The sequence below is a fragment of the Lissotriton vulgaris genome, chromosome 1_1 (genome assembly GCF_964263255.1).
Source record: "Lissotriton vulgaris chromosome 1_1, aLisVul1.2, whole genome shotgun sequence".
In the NCBI taxonomy this organism is placed as follows: Eukaryota; Metazoa; Chordata; class Amphibia; order Caudata; family Salamandridae; genus Lissotriton; species Lissotriton vulgaris.
The window spans coordinates 1,048,344,948-1,048,367,447 of NC_141685.1; the positions used below are offsets into that span (position 1 = coordinate 1,048,344,948).

At 53.6% G+C, this 22,500-nt stretch overlaps 1 protein-coding gene across 3 annotated transcripts in view; it reads left to right on the forward strand.

The window, feature by feature from the left end:
- The window catches only part of RGL3 (ral guanine nucleotide dissociation stimulator like 3), a 448,342-nt gene that overhangs the window by 155,881 nt on the left and 269,961 nt on the right, over positions 1-22,500 (forward strand). Inside the window, exon 1 of one of the 3 annotated variants that reach the window (XM_086962756.1) lies at positions 1,455-1,576. The exons of the other annotated variants lie outside the window; for them this stretch is intronic. Within the exon in view, the coding sequence (XP_086818882.1) occupies positions 1,565-1,576 (12 nt within the window). The 5' untranslated portion in view covers positions 1,455-1,564. Of the gene's footprint in view, positions 1-1,454; positions 1,577-22,500 lie in introns of those variants that run through there. 3 annotated transcript variants of the gene reach the window in all.

A 22,500-nucleotide genomic window follows, 5' to 3' on the forward strand; every position in this document is an offset into this window, starting at 1 on the left:
CTGGTGAGGTGGTGGTGTGGTGGTGTGTGGTGACGGAGGTTTTGAAGGCTAAGTGGTCTTCCAGGGATTTGCTGCTCCTCCATCTCTTCTCGAGCCGTCTACAGGTATGCCTAGATTTGTGAAGAGTGGGAGAGAACTAGCTGGCTTTCTTGTGGTGCTGCTTCTCTGAAGCTTTATTCAGGGAAGCCAGGGTGTTGGCGCAGTTGGAGATCCATCGAAGTAGGTTGCGTGCTGATATGTTGGCATCTACGGATTTCGGCGAGGGGGGTTTGCTGAGGCAGATGGTGAGCTGTTCTTCGGTGACCTTGTTCCAACATCTGTGAGGCTATCGGTGGGCGTGGTGGTGTACAGTAGATTTGGTGAGGGAGAAGGGAACGCAGCAGTGGTCGGTCCAAGGGAGCTCGGTAGTGTGGCTGAAGGTGATATTGTTGCTGGCGGAGAAGATGGGGTCGAGTGTGTGTCCAGCTGAGTGGGATGGTGTGGTGACTGGTTTTGAGTCCAATGGTGGCGAGGTTCTCCAGCAGAGAGGAAGTGTTTTTGTCGTCGGAGTTGTCCAGGTGGATGTTGAGGTCACTGAGGAGGATGTAGTCTGTGGAGGCGAGAGCGTGGGGTGCGATGAAGTCGATGATGAAATCGCTGAAGGGTGGGCAGGGTCCAGGGGGCTTTTAGATGAGGGTGCCACAGAGGGTGGGGTTCGGTTTAGTCTGGACCTGGAAGTGGAGGTGCTCCTTGTTGGTCTAGTGGTCGTCTGCGTGGGTGGTGAGTGCTTTTGTGTACGAGGGCAATGCCTCCCCCCGGTTTGTTGATGCAGTCCCTGATTTTATAGTCGTCCATGATGGAGGTGTGCGCTGTCCGGGCCTCAATCCCTTGGCTCTTCCAGCCTGGGAAGATCTACAACATACAACTAAGCTGTTGCACCTCATTCCTGAGCTGCATCTTCACCAGATGTTTGAGCACTGGGGTTCACGCGCCGCTCTGTAAGTGTACCCCAATCCTGATTTATAATGATTACTGACTGCTATTCCACTGCTTGAGCCCATGCAACGCTGCCAGTGCAGCACAGCGACCTCAGGGCTCGTTTGACTTAGTTCATAGAGCCCTTTTAGCCAACACTTTGCATTCTGGGATTTGTAGTTTCACGTTAATCTATGCGTGGACTAAAAAATCCCGGCAGAGAAAATGCTGTCTAGAAAGTCAAGCCTATCTGCGTGTGAACTTTGGCCACTTGACAGCCAAGGTTCACCTGAGACAAACCTACCCCGTCACTGTGACTCTGAAGTTGAATTCTGCTGAACTCAAGTCCTCGCCTGACCTCACCTGCTTGAGCACAGCCTGCTTTCATATGTGTGTCACTTCCTTAAAACAGTGTGTGCCTAGACCCCTGAAGTAAGCGCAGTGCCAAGAAATATCAAATGTGTCTTTAAGGCGGGAAGGGTTCCAGGCAGCGCCAGCCTGCGGTTTGCCCGATCCAGCCTAACTCGTTGGGCCGCTCCGGGGCTTCCTCGTCTTCCCAAGATGCCAGGGTGGCAGGGCGAGGCAGCCAGCAGTGGCGGGGCGCGGAGGCATGCCTGCGAGGGTAAGAGGGGAGCGGGCCTCAATTGTTTGCTTCATGGGACGGTAGGTGGTCAGTAAGGGACAGCGAGCTCTGGGCCACAAGGTGCGGGGGCAGTGATGCAGCTCATTGGGTTAAGGTGGCAGCGGCAGAAATCCGTGCCTAACCCGCAGGTTACAGGGTTTATGTTTGGAAAAATAGTTAATCAGATTAACGAAGATACTGTAGAGATATGTAGGTAAGCTGTGGTCACCGGTTCCAATATCGGATAGCCCCGTGGGCTAATGTACCTGCTGCAGAGATCTTTGTGTAAGCTACGGGCCACAGAACCAAGACGTAGCAAGATAGCTCAGCGAGTTAATGTGAATGCTGCAGAGATTTGTGTGTAAACTGCAAACCTCATGTTTAAAAACTGGCGGCTCTTCTGCATAGCTATCAGAATATACATATCCCCCATGTTGGGTTCAGCATCACTCTTTTGTGTGTGCTGTTGTCCTCGTCATTTGTATCTCTCCCTGAAATAGTTGGGGTGCTTTTGTATTCATTTTTTTGATATAGATGAATAATCTGTAAACAGTTTTGAGATATGTGATCATTTGTTACAATTTCCGAAAAATGTGAGGGTGTGTGCGAAACCTCGTGGACTGGTGCCTGGAGTGATTTCTACACGTTTCTGGTTCCTCCGGAATTTGAGGTGCGTTGTGAACATTTCTGACGTGTCGGATATACTTAGGGCGCCCTGTGCAAAATTCAGAAATCGGTCATGTGATTCCTTTAATTTTCTGACAAAAAGTTAGACTGTATGTTGTGATTTCTGTCCTAACCAGTTTTGAAGTATTTTAAGATTCTTTCTGAGAATTTTTGAAAGTGATGTGCTGTAATTTGTAGCAGTTCCTTAGACATGTGAGTCACTGCCGGCTTGAGAGGGATTCCTGGTAGTCAAGTATCTTCTGCTTGAGTGCTGTTTATTTGGTGGTAGAAGCAAATTATTTAGTGCGCTTAGAAACTGCAGAAGTCAGGTATTGGGCGCTAGATAAAAACAAGGTATTATTTTAGTCATTATTATTGTTGTATATGGCTTTCATAGGAAGTCTTTATTGTGAACAACCCGTCCAACATCGGATTTATTTTGCAGTGATGTCACAACAGTGGTTCATCAAAGTGGTTAACCACTACTGTGATGTCACCCGGGGAAATGCTCACTTCCCTTTGAAGTGAGCACTTTGAATGCGAGGGTGGAATTGCTGCTGGCAGTCTCACCCGCCTTCTCTGGATGGAAGAAGTAGGGGGCGGGGCGTGGGGTTGAAAGTATGAAGCACTGCTGCTTTTGTTACTTGGGTCGATATTTCAGCACTGCTACAAACCACCCCCACCAGTAACAAAACTGGCCCCCACTGCTGCAAAACCGCCCGCACTCTTCCAGCCTCCCTGGGAAATGCCCGATGCCCTACACAGCCAGTCCGGCCCTGGTCGCCACAGACCAGATCGAGACAGGAGACTGGCCCTACGCCGCCCGCCTTCTCTCTTGTCAGTGTGGGCCTGACAGGGCTGCACTGAGAGGAAAAGGAAGCTGCGTTCACAAGTGCCTCTCTCTGAGCTCTGTCGGGGCTTCAGCGCCTATCCACCCTTACTGTGAGAATTGGACACACATGTTTGGGCTGGGCGGGGCCGGGATGGCGCAGAGTTCAGTTTCAGTTTGGGCAATATGGAGGGTGGAGGGGTTTTACAGAGCATGGTGAGGATGGGTGGCAGGAGGCTGGGTATTCTTTTCCTGTTTGGAGTGGCCGGATGTTAATGCAGAGGGTGGTGTTGGTGGGTGGCAGGAGGCCAGGCATTATTTTTATATTTGAATTTGTAAAGGGAGTTTTTCAGAAAGTTGCGTGGGTAGCAGAAGACCAGATTTTTTAAAATTCGGGTCGGAGGGTATCTTAAGGGTGGTGGTAGGGGTGTCATGAGGTCAGAATTAAAATATTTTTAAAGGTATTAAATATAAGGCTCCCTGATTTCCGTTTTTACACATTTTTACAGATAAATACAGACAGAATACATTGTGTTTTCTGTCTGCATTTATTTTTAAAGGTGGATAAATACAGAACATTGGGCTTCTTTTAAGTCACTCTGTGCTGCCTTTCATGAACTAAATGCCAACAGCTGAGCAGATCGGCAGCACAAGAAATAAAAAAAAAGATGCAATTTCATTAAATAATGCCATGTGTCAACATACGTTTGTGGTATAATGCTAATATTTACCAGTGGATGTTTTGTTATATAATACGCAGCAGCTGAAATACCTAAAACAGACAGACATCAAAGTATGTGTGCGTGTCTATCAGTTAAATAAATATGGAAATGTAGTGTTACCACTTCATTTATCCGCAAAACACAAAATAAATATGGATAAATACAGAAGAAGTGGGCAAAAAATAAATATGGATAAATACAGACGGAAATGCTAAAAAAAAACATAAAACCAGAAGCCCGTATTATATATGGCTCCCCTATACTCCTCTGCCCCTTCACATAAGCTGGAAGCTGAGTTAAATGATTTGGTGTGGGGTGGTATATAAACATAACATTATAGATGGGTAAATGTAAGAAACAGGGATAATTGTCCCCATAGAGGTTCTGAGTAACATCATAGACAACTCAAGCTCAACTCTCATTTATTTGATGTCACTCAGAACCCCTCGGTGATAAACATCCTTGTTATTCACAGTTGCCCATCTGTACTTCTATATGTTATATGTGTCTCACTCTGAGAGTAACTATTGTGAACTCCAGATTCAAAAACTGGTTAATCACTAATATGGTGTAGCAACAGCGGGGAACAAAAGTTGTTTTCCACAGTTGCTATATCATAAAAGTATTATAGGCTGCTCTGACATGCTCTCCGAGAGTCTGTCACTGCAGAGCTAAAAAGCAGAAAGCACAGCTTCAGGAGGAGAGGGAAAGAGGGCCGAAGGCACAAAGCGTGGTGGTGTGGGTGGCAGTCAGTCAGCTTTTTAAACAAGCATTTGCAATGCAATAGGTCTCGCATTAGGAAAGTGTGAGCTATTGGTAATGTAAATGAATTTTTTTTTAAATATGTGTTGGCTTTGAAAATATATAAATTGGGGGGCGTGGCTAAGGCAGCCAACATGGCGGACGCGGCTTAACTGAGCTCCGTCCCGCCGCTTCAGCTATCCGCCTATATATCCTTCCTCCCCATCACCTGGCAGCAACCAGATCTTGCGAGGTGTAGCGGAGGGGAATTGCCAGCCTCGGTGCGAACCTCGGTCCAATTGCGGGCCCAGAAGGTATCTAACCGGCCAAGTGAAGATAGCGGCCTACCGCAGTGCGAGACGCCGGGACCTCGAGTTTAGAGGCACCCGGCAGAGAGTGTAGGCGGCGGCGACCTCGTTGGCTCGGCTCCGGCGGCGCCGCTGGGTGACTGGGGGCCGCGGCGGTGGACCCGGGCGTGAGTGGTGCTGCCCAGCCGGGACCTGCCCGACGGATCGCTGGAGGCGGTGGCTGCGACCTTGGGAGACGGCGGGGGTCCAGAGGTGCCACGGACGCGGCGGCCATTCCCCCGACCATCAGAGGCTACTGGCAAAGGAGACCGGAGCGGGAGACGGGCGGATTCCCCGGCGGTCGCGCCGGACCTGGGCTGACGGGTGAGCCTCTATCTGCGGTGGGGCGCGGCGGGGGGCGCCCTGGGCCAGGCCTCCAGAACTGATCACTGGCATACATTGGAGTGCTTTTGGGCCCTGCCGGCGCCTCGTGCTCGGAGCGTCCTCCTGGGCTCTGGCTGCGGGCTCTACGACGCCGCCCCATTGATGCTGGGGCTCGACGTTGGATTGGGCTATATAGGAGCTAAGGCCCCCTGGCAGATGGCGCGGGCGGGAGACCATTGGTGATTCCACTGAGTGGTACCGAGAGCAGCGTTAGGAGCTGGAGCTGCGATCTGTGCCCAGATTACCAGCGGATCGATATTTGGCGCCCAGTGGTCAGGCGCTGTACATATAGCAGGCCTCGGAGGGCGATATCTGGAAGAGAGAAGGGCCCAAACGGCGAAGGATCGCGGCCACACAAGTTACAGGACACTTCCCGCCGACAACCGAACATGACCAGAAGCGGGAACGGTGGTGGAGCCTCGAAACAAGGAACTATTGACAAGTTCACTGGCCCGAGTGGGAATTCCGGGGCCGTGGGGGGCCAACAAGCCCAGGGTCCGGACAATGCAGCTCTCTTGGCCGCGATCACCCAATCCAGGGACACACTGGACGCCAAGATAGGGGCCATTGGGGCGGATGTCACTCTGCTGCGGCATGACCTACGGAACGCGGTGGCTCATATCACAGACGCGGAGGCTTGAATCACTGGAGTGGAAGAGGACATGGTAACCCTTAGAAAGAAAGTGGCCAATATTGAGGGCATTCAGAGGGGCCTGGCACTCCGGGCCGAGGACGCCGAAGGACGGGCTCGGCGCAATAACCTACGATTTGTTGGCTTTCCGGAGGACTGCGAAAAAGGCAACATGGAGGCGTTCCTTACAGAGTGGTTGGAGGGCTGGCTCCTGCCGGAGTCCTTATCCCGCTGCTTTATCATCGAACGGGCCCACAGAGCGCTGACCCAAAAACCTCCAGTTGGCGAACGCCCACGGCCGGTGATAGCTAGACTTCTTAATTACCATGATCGCGACACGATACTGGAACAAGCCCGACTGAAAGAACCTCTAATGTACGACAATCAGCGGATCATGATATTCCCGGACTATACGAAACTGGTGCAACAGCAGCGGCAGTCCTTCGCAGCAGCCAAAGCCCGCCTGAGAAACCTCAAAATACAATATGCTCTATTTTATCCGGCTCGCCTGCGAGTGGTCTTCCAATCATGTACTCAATTCTTTAACTCTCCCGAGGAAGTGTTTGCCTGGACTGATGAAACAGTGCGAATAAGACCACATACCCCGCCGTCCAGGGACTCGGATTCATCATCCTCGACGGTGCCACCGCGGACCCCCAGACGCTCACGGAGTAGAAGCAACTGGAGGGCTCGCTCTTCGAAACGCTCCCCAGCCAAGGGAGGGAACACAGGCTACGCTGCAGCATCAGACGCTCCAAAGGTAGATCCCTGACAAGTGCGGGACTCTGGATTGCCCCTCAGTGATGTGTCCTACACCAGATCTTTGGCAATTGACTGACACTGATGGCCCGGCTGGAGACGAGGTATGCCTTCAGGGGCACCATTGTGGTGTGACACACTATAGACTGATCGACATGGGATGGTACAAGGGTGGGGAGGGATGGACTAAAAGGCGGACACGTGCCTCAAGTTAAGGGTGTTTTGATCTCCTAGGAGATTACTTGGGGTGTTTTGGGGTTGTTGATGGGGCTCCGTTGGAATAGACGTTCTCGGGCCTCCTGTTGGGGGCTGGAGACGCTCTATCCCGCGACAGGTACTTCAATGTTGATGAGGTATGGGGTGGAGGGTGGTCGGGGTCTGGAGACCAGTTGGGGAACTGTTTGTTGAGTGGGGTGGGCTTGGGGTGGGGGAGGGGGAGGGGAGAAGAAGGGGGGAACGGGGACGGGAGGGTGGGGGAGGAATAAGTGGTTGTGCACTTGGTTGTCTCGACTGATGCTATTGGTGCGTCCTGGCCCAGATTGTCCATTGCTACATGCATTACTACCCATACACCTTGATGGTGGTTAATAACCTTGAGCAGAGGCCCACTGGGGCCACAATGAAAGTGATGAGTTGGAATGTGAGGGGTATGCTTGATAAGATCAAGAGGGGAGCAGTGCTACGGCTAGGGAAGAGAGAGAGGGTGGATGTCCTTCTACTTCAAGAAACACACTTGCTGGGTAACAAAACGCTGGGCCTACAGCGATATGGCTATGATCAGGTCTATCATGCGGGATTTGTAAGGGGATCTCGGGGAGTAGCAGTCCTAATACACCGTAGGTTGTCCTTCACACACACAAAGCAATGGATTGACCCACAGGGTAGATATGTGTTCATACAAGGAATGATAGGCACTGAGACACTGATCATTGGAAGCGTTTATGCCCCACCCCCACTCCAATGGGCACTGATCGAGAAATTGTTTGATGTGTGGGCTGAAATTCCGGAGGGACTGGCTGTAATCGGAGGGGACTGGAATGATGTCATGTACAGCACGATAGATAGGTGCCGCCCCGGGGGCGACCCCATAGTCGATACCCCCACCAAGCTGAGTGGTATGGTGCGTGGCATGGGCTGGGTAGACACATGGCGTTATCTTCATACACACGAACGAGAATACACCTATGTTTCGGCGGTCCACCACTCGTTCTCGAGACTAGACTACGTCTTCGTCTCTGCTGCTGCGGCGTGGAGAGTCGCCTCGGCGTCCATCCTGCCACGGGGTCTCTCGGACCATTCACCGGTCATGGTAGATATTACATTAGACATGAAGAGACAGCCATTTCGATGGCGCCTCTCGGCCTGGAACCTGCAGCGCGAGGCCTATCAGCAGCACATGGGAGCCGCTATCGCTCACTAGTGGGAAGAGAACGTGGGCACAGTGCGAGATGCGAGAACGGCTTGGGAGGCCCTTAAACCCACCTTGCGTGGCGTAGATATAGCCTGGTGTGCGGCAGCGTGCCGAAAGCGGAAAGAGGAGCTGGTAAAGGCAGCTGCAACAGTGGAACAATTGGAGACAGTGCAGGGTAGAGTGTCGGGGGGAGGAGGTGGGGCAGTTACTCTTGGCACAGCAATCATATGCATCCCTGCTATTAGATGAGGCTCGGCAAATCTGGTTAGCTACAAGAAGTAGAATATATCAATGGGGCGACAAATCCTGTACAATGCTTCACCGGCTCTGTCAGAACACTCCTCAAGCATGTACATTGCCAGGCCTTAAAGACGATACAGGGGCCTCAATTTCGGACCCGAAGGAGTTAGCGGATAGCTTTGCCCGATACCTTGCAGCCCAATACACTCCACAGGGCTCCCTCCAGGCTCTAGATATAGACAAATTTGTGGCCGATCTTCCGCCCCGTGCACTTCCGGATGATGTACGGGAACTTCTGGAGGTTCCCCTATCAGCGGAGGAATTAGGCACAGCCTTAGGAGAGCTTAACACCGGTAAGGCGCCCGGGCCGAATGGGTTCCCGAGTGAATTTTTCAAACGATATCATCTCCAACTGGGGCCCCACTACAGGACGGCCTTAGAAGCGGCGAGGGAGGATGGCCTCCTGCCGGCAGACTGAAGACATGCCGAGATTGTGGTGTTCTGCAAACCTGGACGGCCCCCAGACCGCCACGAATCCTATTGTCCGATTTCTCTCTTAAATATTGAGGCCAAGATTTTGGCCAAGGCCCTTGCGAACAGACTGCTCCCATATATCACAGACCTGGTCCACCCAGACCAGGCCGGCTTTATGCCCAAAAGGGCGACGAGGCACAACATTAGACGCGCACAAGTAGCAATAGAGGCGATGGTTAGAACGGGAGATCAGGCGGCGCTACTTCTGGCGGATATTGATAAGGCCTTTGACTCCCTGAGTTGGGCCTATCTATTCGCGCTTCTCCCACGGTTGAATCTTGAGCCACACTTTCTGTCGTATATTCGGCTGCTATATACAGACCTAACGGCCACGGTGAGAGTGGCCGGGGAGACATCAAGGACCTTTCCAATAGGAAGGGGTACCAGACAGGGGTGCCCTCTGTCGCCGTACTTGTTCGCCCTGGCGATGGAGCCATTAGCTGCATGGGTCAGAATAGACGCGCAGTTTCGGGGTTTTGAATGGGACATGGGGCCATCAGACAGGATTGCATTATATGCGGATGATGTTCTGTTCTTCCTCACGAATGTGAACCGATCGGGACCTCGAGTCCTCGAAATTATGAGAATCTTTGGAGAAGTATCGGGGCTGTATCTGAATTTGCGGAAGTCCACGCTCTGGACACTGGGGGATCGCTCCGGGATTGGGACATGGGCATCGGTGCTGCAGATGGCGACTGAGGGCCTCAAGTACCTAGGGGTGTTTTTGACTGTCTCACCGACTATTGCCTGGGAAAGTAATATTGTTTCAGTGTGGAACAAAGTCCAACAGGAGATGAAATGCTGGTCCCGTATGCCCCTCAATATCTATGGCAGGTCAGCAATCTTTAAGATGGTTGCCCTCCTTCGCTTGCTGTACTAACTGCAGAGCCACCCATACCCGATCCAGTCGCTGTGGTTTAAACAAGTTAACACCGCTTTAAGTCTATTTTTATGGGCCGGGGGGGCGTCGAGAGTGGCTTTGCGTACATGTTTCTTGTCTACCTATTGTGGGGGCTTGGCGACATCAGACATATTGTCCTACTATCAGGCGGCACATCTCGTGGTCTTAAATGATTGGTGGTATGGCGACAGGGGAGACCCGGCCTATGCCCTAGAGAGATATCTAATGGACCCGAACACTACCCACACGATCTTGTACTCGGCCCGGTTAAGGAAGGGGCTGCCAAGCGCCACGCAGGTGGTTTTTCAAGTCTGGAGACAAGCACTGCGTCGCATGGGATGGTGGGGAAAACTGACAAGAGAGACCCCGCTTTGGCATAATGGGCAGCTGCCGGCGCTAGCGTCACTGCAGGGCTTCGGTGGATGGGATTCGATAGGAATCTCCGCACTGGGACATGTTATGAAAGGCACAATACTGAAGTCTTTTCAGGAACTCAGCGAAGAATTTAGCATGCCCCGCACACAATTCTTTAGATATTTACAGCTTAGGCATGCCCTCACGCCCAAGTTAGAAGGACTCGATGCCCTGCCAGAATTCAGCCCAATGGAGGCAAAGGTGTTTATGGGAGATCTGGAGGAAAAGAAAATATCCTGTATATACCAGACTCTAGTTACACATTGCTCTTCTGATTTGCAGTCCCTACGGGATTGGTGGGTGCAGGATGTGTGGGAACTGGAGGAAGAAGACTGGCGCGAAGCCCTTGAATCCCCCAGAGGGGCAGCCATTGCGGCCCGTTTACGCCTGATACAATTTAAGTACTTGCACCGCGCCTACTATACCAGAGAGAGATTGTGGAAGGCGAGCCTGATTGAGTCCCCAGTATGCTTGAGATGTAGTAGTGAGAGGGGTGACCTAATGCACACAGTATTGGATGTAGTGGCCTGGGGAGGTTTTGGGCTGGAATATGGAACTGTTTGTCGGAAGTACTAGGATGGGACCTCCCCCGCACCCCGAAGATGGGGTTGTTGCACGTCCTGGAAGGGGTGGGAGGCAATATCCATAAGAGACACTTGCTCCTGCTGGGCCTCACAGTGGCGAAAAGAGACATTGCACAGGCCTGGAAAGACCCCAGGGCTCCTACAGTGGTTGGATGGAAAAAGGGTCTTGACTTTTGCATGGGGCTAGAACGACCGGTGTTCGAAGCTAGAGGCTGCCCCCTGAAACACTACAAAATCTGGAAAAGGTGGGCGGACTACAGGGGCCTATGGCTTGAGCTCCCCAGCGCCTGCCGGGACTGTGGAGGAGCAGTTGTGATGGACATGTGGAGGTCATGATGTATACACTGATTTGTATATGACTATTCAATGCGGTATTGGCGAGACGTTGTGCACAGGGGGGGGGGAGGGGGGAAGTGGGGGAAGGGAGTTTTTTTTCTTAACTATGCATCGCTAATTTTTGATGTAATGTACTTGCTACAGCCTCTCCGGGATTCGGAGTGCTGTGTCTCATGTGCGATTCATTAATAAAAAAGAGTTATAAAAAAAAAGAAAATATATAAATTAATAGCATTGTTATTCACAAAGCCAATAGCTTACGCTTTCCTAATGCGAGTCCTATTGGCTATGGCAATGCATGTTGGTAGCAAGCAAGGACAGTGCTGTTGTGGTGCTGAGTGATGATGTGGTTGGGCTGAGTGATGTGGTGGTGCCCCTGAGTGATGTGGTGGTGCCCCTGAGTGATGTGGTGGTGCCCCTGAGTGATGTGATGGTGTTCCTGAGTGATGTGGTGGTGTCCCAGGGTGATGTGGTGTCCCAGAGTGATGTGGTGGTGTCCCAGACTGATGTGGTGGTGTCCCAGAGTGATGTGGTGGTGTTCCTGAGTGATGTGGTGGTGTTCCTGAGTGATGTGGTGGTGTTACTGAGTGATGTGGTGGTGTTCCTGAGAGATATGGTGGTGTCTGTGAGTGATGTGGTGGTGCCCCTGAGTGATGTGGTGGTGCCCCTGAGTGATGTGGTGGTGTTCCTGAGTGATGTGGTGGTGTCTGTGAGTGATGTGGTGGTGTTCCTGAGTGATGTGGTGGTGCCCCTGAGTGATGTGGTGGTGCCCCTGAGTGATGTGGTGGTGCCCCTGAGTGATGTGATGGTGTTCCTGAGTGATGTGGTGGTGTCTGTGAGTGATGTGGTGGTGTCTGTGAGTGATGTGGTGGTGCCCCTGAGTGATGTGGTGGTGCCCCTGAGTGATGTGGTGGTTTCCTAGAGTGATATGGTGGTGTCCCTGAGTGATGTGGTGGTGTTGTGTGGCGTTCAGCAGTGTGAGGCGTGCAGCAGTGTGTGTCGTGCAGCAGTGTGGTGCGAGCAGCAGTGTGCAGCATGCAGCAGTGTGAGTAATGCAGCAGTGTGCAGCAGTGTGAGGCGTGCAGCAGTGTGAGGCGTGCATCAGGGTGCAGCATGCAGCAGTGTGAGTAATGCAGAGTGTGCAGCAGTGTGAGGCATGCAGCAGCATGAGGCATGCAGCCGCGTGAGGCGTTTAGCAGTGTGAAAGTACAAAGAAAGAGTGGTCCGAGTTACAGATCAATTAGTTTACAGGTTTATTCTGTGTTACTCCATACAGATAAAGACCACATATACATTTCTCTGAATATAACTGAACAGAATGAAAAGTAATATATGCAATATTCAGAATCAAATTGCATTTATTCTTGCAATCGTTTACTCCTGTAAAATTTTTCAACATGGAATGTCTCATGAATCAACAACATTAGTTCAATGTAATTGTCAAATCATGACATTAAAAGTGCTCTCAGTGGGAAAGGGAAGGGAAGTGCAGAAGTTGTGAGGGGCTGGGTAAAGGTGGTGTGACATTTGTAACATCACATTGAAATCAAATACGCCTTTACAATCAAGGTAGTATAAATGTTCCCAAATCACATCACACATAGGTTGGGTATATTCATTTCTTTAAGTCCTATGGTGTGTTAGGTTGGCGTAGTCTACGTTTCGACCCCCATGTACGCTTAAGGGTTATTCTTGCCTCATGTTGGGGTCTACGTCAGGACAATAAATAGAGAGCCTATAAGACAATGCGAAGGCTAGCATTAGTTGTCTGTGTGGTGAACTGTCTTAATAAAAAAAAAAATAGATGCAGGAAGTACCTACATGGAATTGACGGTCAACGTCTGTGCCGTTGTTTCTTGGGCCTGGGCGGGCTCCTTAGAATTCTACAACACTTAAGATAAAATGAAGGAAAAGGACTGTGTTGGCTGTGAAGCCATATAGCATTGGGTTAAATTGAGGGGAGACTTACTTGGACAATGCTCCTCGTAGGTAAGCATAGATTATCTTGTCACGTATGGTTTCCGTGGTCACTTTCTAAGTTCAGTGCACACCTGGCACCGTTCTAAAGAATCAACAAAGTAGTCAAGATGAGAGTTGGACTGGCCAATTGGGCAAAGATGGACTGTGTAAGACAGAACAGAAGGTCTTTTATAGCTTTAAATCCCTGAGTGGGAAAACACTTGCAACACGCATTGAGACGGGGAGGGAAAGTAGCATTCACGGTGTTAGCCATAAACTGACACGCTGGGTAGTGAATCTTAGACTATTAATACCTGATGATCGTATATATCGTAATCATTAGCCAAAGAATGTATCTATGGGCTCGCAACGTAGTGGAATAATCAGGGAAAACTAGGGTTTACTGATGCTTGGCACACTAGTTGGTACAACTTAAAAAGATGATCGCTTATGCTGTTAAGGCCGTAATGTTAAAGTAGTTGCGTGTTGAAAGAATAATCTACAAGCTCGTAACATAGTCAAATAGTTGGGGAAAGCCTACACGGAATCATGGAAACGCGTGTAACCTCATACCTTGTCGGCGTGAAGCAGCAGCCGTCATCACACGTCGCTCCCTCGATGAATCTGGGGATGCTCGCGGTGCCGCCGCTAGATGCTAAGTACAAAGGGGCTCGGCTCGGCAGGGCCAATCCCCGGCACGCTGAATGTTGCGCCCTGTCAGCGGTAGACGCGTGGATAAGGGAGCGTCTAGAAAGATGCCTACTAATGCTAAGGGATATTCATACTTCAATAGGGTTCGGTCAAAGTGAGTAGTTTCATAGTCAGTGTGATAGTATTGACATGTGTAACAATGTTATCTACAACCGAGTCTCGCTCGAAGTCAATATTTCTTACATATTCACAATATTGGAAGATATTCGTCATAGCAACCTATAGTATAATCTGGATTGGTAATGCCCTTTGGAGTGAGCCTGGACATTGTCATATTTTTCTTAACTTATGTAAATGAACAAACATACAAATTTGGAAGTGTGATCATATATACATGTGTGACATTGTTTATCTACAACCGAATCTCGCTCAAAGTCAATATTTCTTACATATTCACAATATTGGAAGATATTTATCATCGCAACCTATGGTATAGTCTGGATTGGTGATGTCCTTTCGAGTGAGCATGGACATTGTCATATTTTTCATTACTTATATAGATGAATAAACATACAAATTTGAAAGGAAGTTGATGTACTTAGAATTTAGCAGTGAGCTAGGACGGTAATACCTTACTGATAAGATCAACCAACAGTATTAACAAATGGTTAATGTACTTGAATATGACAGGGAGCCTGGACAATGTTACCCAGTGAAGGCCTTCTGAAATTGCTAACATAGTATCTATGGATGGGGTGATGTTTGGGAGGTACCCCCCTAGACCTGGCTGTCATAAGCCGCCTGCGCTGTGTAAAGTCATACCTAAGAGACAGTGTGCTCACTCTGGGTCGAGACCTGCCATTTGTGCGAAATTGGCATCTAGTTCATTGAGACCTCTGTTGATAGTCTTACATTTGTGCATCCATTTACACTCCCTGATGTTAAGGATAGAGTTCAGATTGCCTCCTCGCGGTCCCAGAGTAATCTTTTCAAGTACCACCCATCTCATAGATTCTGGGGTGTGATTCTTGTCCATGAAATGTTCAACCAGTGGTGCCCCTACTGTTTGGCAGCGGATCCTACTACAGTGTTGGAAGATTCGTTTTTTTACCTTTTGTTTGGTTTGCCCAATGAACATCAGTTCACATGGACAGAGAATGGCGTAAATTACTCCACTGGTGTTACAATTAGTAAAAGACCTGAGGTCTACAGTCAGGTTGTTGTGAGCCACTTCCTTGGTCTCCCAACATGTTGGACATGCTTTGCACGTGGTGCATCTGAAATGACCTACCACCTCTGGTAGGTTCCAGAGCCCTTGGATGGTTGGTGCCTGCGGTGTGTCCAGCAATGAATGGACAACATGGTCCCTTATGCTTTTTGCCTTTCTAAAAGCATGCATCGGTGGCTCGGGGGTGTCTATAATGTCTGCGACCAAGCCCCAATGTTTATTGACAATCCTCTTTATTTCATTGCTTTTGGTGCAATGTGTCGGTACACAGATCATTCGATCATGAGATATTGGGCGTTCCTTTGGCATCAATAGCGTGGATCTATCCTGAAACCATGCTCTTTTTCTGGATCTCTTTACAAGCCGCTTGGGGTAGCCCCTGTCTATCAGACGGATGATTAGGTCCTCAGATTTTTTGAAATAGTCCTCTTTCAGAGAAGAATTTCTCCGGATGCGAAGAAATTGGCCGAAGGTCAGGTTGTCTCGTAGTCCTCTTGTATGATGACTCGTGTATCTTAAAAGGGAGTTTCTTTCAGCTGGTTTCCTATAGAGGGTGGTGTAAAGATTACCTTCCATCTCTTTTATGCTGATATCTAGAAAGTCAATAGACTCTCTATTCATGTGCATTGTGAATTTGATGTCATCTGACTGGGCGTTTAGCCATTCCATGAAGCCATGAAGGTCATGTTCCTCGCCTGTCCATATCGTGAGGACGTCGTCTATATACCGATGCCATGTGGAAATCATGTTTAGGTATGGATTGTGCTGCGATAGAATGCAGTGTTGTTCATATTCAGACATGAATAGGATCGCCAGATCTGGGGCGAAGGCAGCGCCCATAGCAACTCCTTTGCTTTGGATGTAGAACCTATTCTCGAAAAAATTTTTTTTTTCATTATGGCGATTTCAAGCAGATCGATGATGAACTCAGTGGGGACCCCTGCTGGTTGTTCCCTCTTTTGTAGAACTCTTATCATACATTCCAAGGCCGGTCTCTGTGGAATGCTAGTGTAGAAGGAGACGATGTCCATTGTCCATTGTCACCAGGATCTGACTGTTTTTGTTAAATGGCATCTGGTCAACCAAGTTAATTACTTGCATCGTGTCCCTGAGATATGTAGGTATTGCTTCAGCTAGTGGTTTTAAGAATGCATCTACATACTTGCAGAGGGGTTCTAGAAGGGAGCTGCAACCTGATATAATGGGCCGTTCTGGTGGTTTAACTGGATTTTTATGTACCTTAGGTAGTACATATATTGTGGGTACCCTGGGTTACTCCACGTTCAGGTAATCAAATTCCTTCTTAGTCAGGAAGCCCATTTCCAGTGCTTTCTTGGTAATGGCTAGGATCTCCGTCCTTACCTCCTTCGTAGGGTCTGATGCTACAGGTCTGTAGCTTACCCCATCCGTTAGTTGGGAATAGATTTCGGCTTTGTAGTCATCCACATCCAGCATCACTATAGATCCCCCTTTGTCAGCTGGTTTGATCACCACTGATTTGTTGTTCTTTAGCGTGTTCAGCGCTATCCGTTCTCCTGCAGTGATATTGTGCTTCACATAAGATCTTCTGTCACATGTTTTTAAAACGTCCCTCAATACCACGCTCTCATATGTCAAAATCCTATGAGATACTGATGCCATGGTGGGCATGAATGTTGATGGGGGTCGTAAATTTGTGAAAGCCGTCATGGCAGTTGGTCGGTTGCTGAACATTTTTTTTAGTCGTATCTTTCTGAAGAATCTGGTGAGTTCCGCTCGGATATAAAATCTGTTCGCCTGGGATGTGGGTACAAAAGATAGCCCTTTGCAGAGTACACTGGTTTCCTCAGCCATTAGTGTGTAGCTTGATAGATTGATTATTGGGCTAGCTCTGGTCGTTGTCCTGGGGGTCCCCCCGACTACCATCTGTAAGTCTTCCTCCTGGTGCTCCTCTCCCCGTGATCTTCTGGTTGGAATCGCACCTGTTTCGTGTTCTGGCCCTGTTGCCTCCCTCCGTCCCAGTTCTGTTGGTTCTGTCCCCGGTTGGGGCGATTGTTCCATGAACCTCCTCTGCCTCTGCCTCTCGGTGGTCTCCACTGTGTGTCGCCTAAAAAAGGCGATTGTGGGCCGCTCATATGTTGTTGGGGTGGCTGGTACCATTGGTCCTGATGTTGGTAGTTTCCACCTTGTCAGGTCTGTTCGTTTTCACTTTCGCCGCTGTATGAGGAGTCCGAAAAATTGGTGAACCTACGTGTTCCTCTGTAGCCTCCTCTCCCTCTGTAGAAGAAGCGGCCCTGGGTGTCCTGCCTGTAGTAGTCCGCTTGTAGGTAGGGGTAAGTCTTCTTCTTGTCGTAGTACTGAATAGCAGTGTGAGGCATGCAGCAGGGTGAGGCGTGCAGCTGTGTGAGGCGTTTAGCAGTGTGTGGCGTGCAACAGTGTGAGGCGTGCAGCAGTGTGAGGCGTGCAGCAGTGTGAGGCGTGCAGCAGTGTGAGGCGTGCAACAGTGTGAGGCGAGCAGCATTGTGTCGTGCAGCAATGTACAGCATGCAGCTGTGTGAGTAATGCAGCAGTGTGCAGCAGTGTGTGGCATTCAGAAGTGTGTGGTGTGTAGCATTGTGTGGCGTGTAGCAGTGTGTGGCGTGCAGCAGTGTGTGGCGTGCAGCAGTGTGTGGCGTGCAGCAGTGTGGCGTGCAGCAGTGTGAGACGTGCAAGAGTGCGAGGCATGCAGCAGTGTGAGGCATGCAGCAGTGTGAGGCATGCAGCAGTGTGAGTCGTGCAGCAGTGTGTGGAGTGCAGCAGTGTGTGGCGTGCAACAGTGTGCAGCATGCAGCAGTGTGAGCAATGCAGCAGTGTGCAGCATTGTGAGGCGTGCAGCAGTGTGAGGCGTACAGCAGTGTGAGGCGTACAGCAGTGTGAGGCGTACAGCAGTGTGTGGCGTGCAGCAGTGTGTGTCGTGCAGCAGTGTGTCGTGCAGCAGTGTGCAGAGTGCAGCAGTGTGAGGCATGCAGCAGTGTGAGGCATGCAGTAGTGTGAGGTGTGCAGCAGTGTGCAGCAGTGTGTGGCATGCAGAAGTGTGTGGCATGCAGCAGTGTGTGGCGTGTAGCAGTGTGTGGCGTGCAGCAGTGTGTGGCGTGCAGCAGTGTGGCGTGCAGCAGTGTGAGACGTGCAAGAGTGCGAGGCATGCAGCAGTGTGAGGCATGCAGCAGTGTGATGCGTGCAGCAGTGTGAGTCGTGCAGCAGTGTGTGGAGTGCAGCAGTGTGTGGCGTGCAACAGTGTGCAGCATGCAGCAGTGTGAGCAATGCAGCAGTGTGCAGCATTGTGAGGCGTGCAGCAGTGTGAGGCGTACAGCAGTGTGAGGTGTACAGCAGTGTGTGGCGTGCAGCAGTGTGTGGCGTGCAGCAGTGTGTGTCGTGCAGCAGTGTGTGTCGTGCAGCAGTGTGCAGAGTGCAGCAGTGTGAGGCATGCAGCAGTGTGAGGCGTGCAGCAGTGTGAGTAATGCAGCAGTGTGCAGCAGTGTGTGGCATGCAGAAGTGTGTGGCATGCAGCAGTGTGTGGCATGCAGCAGTGTGTGGCGTGTAGCAGTGTGTGGCGTGCAGCAGTGTGTGGCGTGCAGCAGTGTGGCGTGCAGCAGTGTGTGGCGTGCAAGAGTGTGAGGCATGCAGCAGTGTGAGGCATGCAGCAGTGTGAGGCGTGCAGCAGTGTGAGGCATGCAGCAGTGTGTGGCGTGCAGCAGTGTGTGGTGTGCAACAGTGTGCAGCATGCAGCAGTGTGCAGCATTGTGAGGCGTGCAGCAGTGTGAGGCGTGCAGCGGTGTGAGGCGTGCAGCAGTGTGAGGCATACAGCAGTGTGAGGCGTACAGCAGTGTGTGGCGTGCAGCAGTGTGTGGTGTGCAGCAGTGTGTGGCGTGCAGCAGTGTGGCGTGCAGCAGTGTGCAGAGTGCAGCAGTGTGAGGCGTGCAGCAGTGTGAGGCGTGCAGCAGTGTGTGGCGTGCAGCAGTGTGTGGCGTGCAGCAGTGTGTGGCGTGCAGCAGTGTGTGGCGTGCAGCAGTGTGTCATGCAGCAGTGTGCAGAGTGCAGCAGTGTGAGGCGTGCAGCAGTGTGAGGCGTGCCGCAGTGTGAGGCATGCAGCAGTTTGTGGCGTGCAGCAGTGTGTTGTGCAGCAGTGTGCAGCATACGGCAGTGTGAGGCTTGCAGCAGTGTGAGGCGTGTGGCAGTGTGCAGCATGCAGCAGTGTGAGTCAGGGCTCGACAAATCGACGACCAGATGGCCGGGCTTCCCTGGAAGTCCCGATGAGGTGCCATTCGCCTCCCGGATCCCAGCCAGGGCTCCAGGAGGTCGGGCACATTTGCGCCCTGGGTCCCCTCTGTCACCTCGAGTGCACGGATTACGAGAAAGGGGGGTAATTTTCCTCCGGATTAGTAGGTGCAAGGGTATGCCCAAACACCCTCCTGGGGCTGGTGGTTCCCTGCTGCGGACCAGATGGGCGATGCCCGGGCAACACCTCCCAGGCACCCGGGGCTCCCTCCTCCGGCCCGCAGAGTGGCAAAGTACCCAGGACGGGCTCCTTGGGTCCCGGGCCCTGCAACCCCGGAGCCCCGGAGCCCCGGAGCCCCGGAGCATTGCAGCCGTCGAGCCCTGCAGTCCCCGAGCCCTGCAGCCCCCGAGCCCCCGAGCCCCCGAGCCCCGAGCCCTACAGGCCCGGGGCAGGCAGATTGGGCGTCATTTCGGTCCCGGCCATCTGGTCGCCCCTCTTGCCTCGGCCATCTGGTCGCCCGCAATGCTTTCCTATGAGGGCGACTAGATGGCCGGACTTCCCTGGAAGTCCCGATGAGGTGCCATTCGCCTCCCGGACCCCAGCAAGGGCTCCAGGAGGTCAGGCACGTTTGCGCCCTGGGTCCCCTCTGTCACCTCGAGTGCACGGATTACAAGAAAGGGGGGTAATTTTCCTCCGGATTACTAGGGGGCAAGGGTATGCCCAGACACCTTGCCTGTGCTGGCGGTCCCCTTCCGGGGACCAGATGGGATGTGCCCCGGGCAACACCTCCCAGGCGTCCAAGGCTCCCTTCTCCGACCCGCGGCGTGGGGAAGAGCCCGGGACGGGCTCCATGGGTCCCGGGACGGGCTCCATGGGTCCCGGGCCCTGCAACCCCGGAGCCCCAGAGCCCTGCTGCCCTGGAGCCCTGCAGCCCCCGAGCCCTGGAGCCCTGGAGCCCCGGAGCCCCGGAGCCCTGGAGCCCCGGAGCCCCGGAGCCCTGGAGCCCCGGAGCCCCGGAGCCCTGGAGCCCCGGAGCCCCGGAGCCCTGCAGCCGTGGAGCCCTGCAGTCCCCGAGCCCTGCAGTCCCGGAGCCCAGGGGCCCCACAGCTCCTGAGCCCTACAGGCCCGAGGCAGACAGATTGGCGTCATTTCGTTCCTGGCCATCTGGTCGCCCCTCTCGCCTCGGCCATCTGGTTGCCCGCAATGCTTTCCTATGGTGTGACCAGAGGGCCGGACTTCCCTGGAAGTCCCGATGGGGTGCCATTCGCCTCCCAGGTCCCAGCGAGGGCTCCAGGAGGTCGGGCACTTTTGCGCCCTGGGTCCCCTCTGTCACCTCGTGTGCACGGATTACAAGAAATGGGGGTAATTTTCCTCCGGATTGGTAGGGACAAGGTATTCTGGGACCCCCCTCGGCCTAGCGGTCCTCAGCCGGCAGCTGGACATGCCAGGATGCCGCCCCAGCCCCGGATCCGTCCCTGGGCCTGCCGCGTGGCAGGAAGCCCTGGATGGGGTCAGGGGGGCCCGGGCGGGCCCCGGGTCGGGTGCCCTGGCCCTGGGCCCGGTCCCCCGGCCTGCCGCACTGACAAAGGACCAGGACGTGGTTTCCTTCGAGCCCGGGGAGCCTCCCCTCGCTCGGCTGAGTTCAGCAGCTCCGGCCGGGGCCCCTGAGGGCCCGGGGAGGGCGGCCTCCCCATCCCGGGCTCTGTCCTTGGTCCTGCTGCGTGGCAGGGTGCCCGGGACGGGGTCCGGAGGGCCCGGGGAGGCTTCCCCTGCGCCTCCAGGCCCGGGAGCCCCGGCTGGGTCCAGGGGCCCGGCCGGGCCCCGGGTTGTGTGCTACGGCCCTGGGCCCCATCCACCGACATGCCACACTGCCAAAGCCCCGGGACGGGGCTCCATTGTGCCCAGGAAGCCTCCCCTCGCTCGGCTGAGTTCAGCAGCTCCGGCCGGGGCCCCTGAGGGCCCGGGGAGGGCGGCCTCCCCATCCCGGGCTCTGTCCATGGTCCTGCTGCGTGGCAGGGTGCCTGGGACGGGGTCCGGAGGGCCCGGGGATGCTCCCCCAGCGCCTCCGGGCCCGGGAGCCCCGGCTGGGTCCAGGGGCCGGGCCGGGCCCCGGGTTGTGTGCTACGGCCCTGGGCCCCATCCACCGACATGCCACACTGCCAAAGCCCCGGGACGGGGCTCCATTGTGCCCAGGAAGCCTCCCCTCGCTCGGCTGAGTTCAGCAGCTCAGGCCGGGGCCCCTGAGGGCCCGGGGAGGGCGGCCTCCCCATCCCGGGCTCTGTCCATGGTCCTGCTGCGTGGCAGGGTGCCCGGGACGGGGTCCGGAGGGCCCGGGAAGGCGTCCCCTGCGTCTCCGGGCATTAGAGCCCAGGCTGGGTCCAGGGGCCCGTCCGGGCCCCGGGTCGGGTGCTAGGCCCTGGGCCTCTGGTCCCCAACCCGCCCGTTCCCTGGCGCCAGCTCACTTTTTCGTTGGGGCACAGAGTGACATAGGCTGGCTTGACTTTCGTGCCCGGCCATCTGGTCTCTGGGATCCCCTCGGCCATCTGGTCTCCGGGATCCCCTCGGCCATCTGGTCTCCAGGATCCCCTCGGCCATCTGGTCTCCAGGATCGCCTCGGCCATCTGGTCTCCGGCAATGCTTTCCTATGGGGGCGACCAGATGGCCGAACTTCCCTGGAAGTCCCGATGAGGTGCCATTTGCCTCCCGGATCCCAGCGAGGGCTCCAGGAGGTCGGGCACTTTCGCGCCTTGGGTCCCCTTTGTCACCTCAAGTGCACGGATTACAAGAAAGGGGGGTAATTTTCCTCCGGATTACTAGGGAGAGGGTCAGTCAGACCTCCGTGTGGTCTTGCGATTCTGAATCAGGTGAAGGCAGGACCCGGGCATACCCACTGGGGCCCCCAGGGGCCCGGGTACGTAGCTGCCGCTCAGACCCCTTGCCGATGGGCCTTTTCCTCCGAGTTTGCTCAGGCAGGCCTCCGCGAGGTCTGGCCATGCTGAGACGGGGCCAGGCAGCACCCGGGCCCGCCTGCCGGGGCCCCCAGGGGCCCGGGAACGCACCTGCCTCTCAGCCCCTTCCCGATGGTTCCTTTTCTCCGAGTTTTTTCCTACAGTCCGACCTCCGATAGGTCCGGCGGTTCTGAATCCGGGGAAGGCAGGACCCGGGCCCGCCCGCCGGGGCCCCCAGGGGCCCGGGTACGCACCTGCCGCTCAGCCCCATCGCCGATGGGCCTTTTCCTCCGAGTTTGCTCAGGCAGGCCTCTGCGAGGTCTGGCCATGCCGAGACAGGGCCAGGCCGCACCCGGGCCCGCCTCGCGGGGCCCCCAGGGGGCCGGGTACGCACCTGCCTCTCGG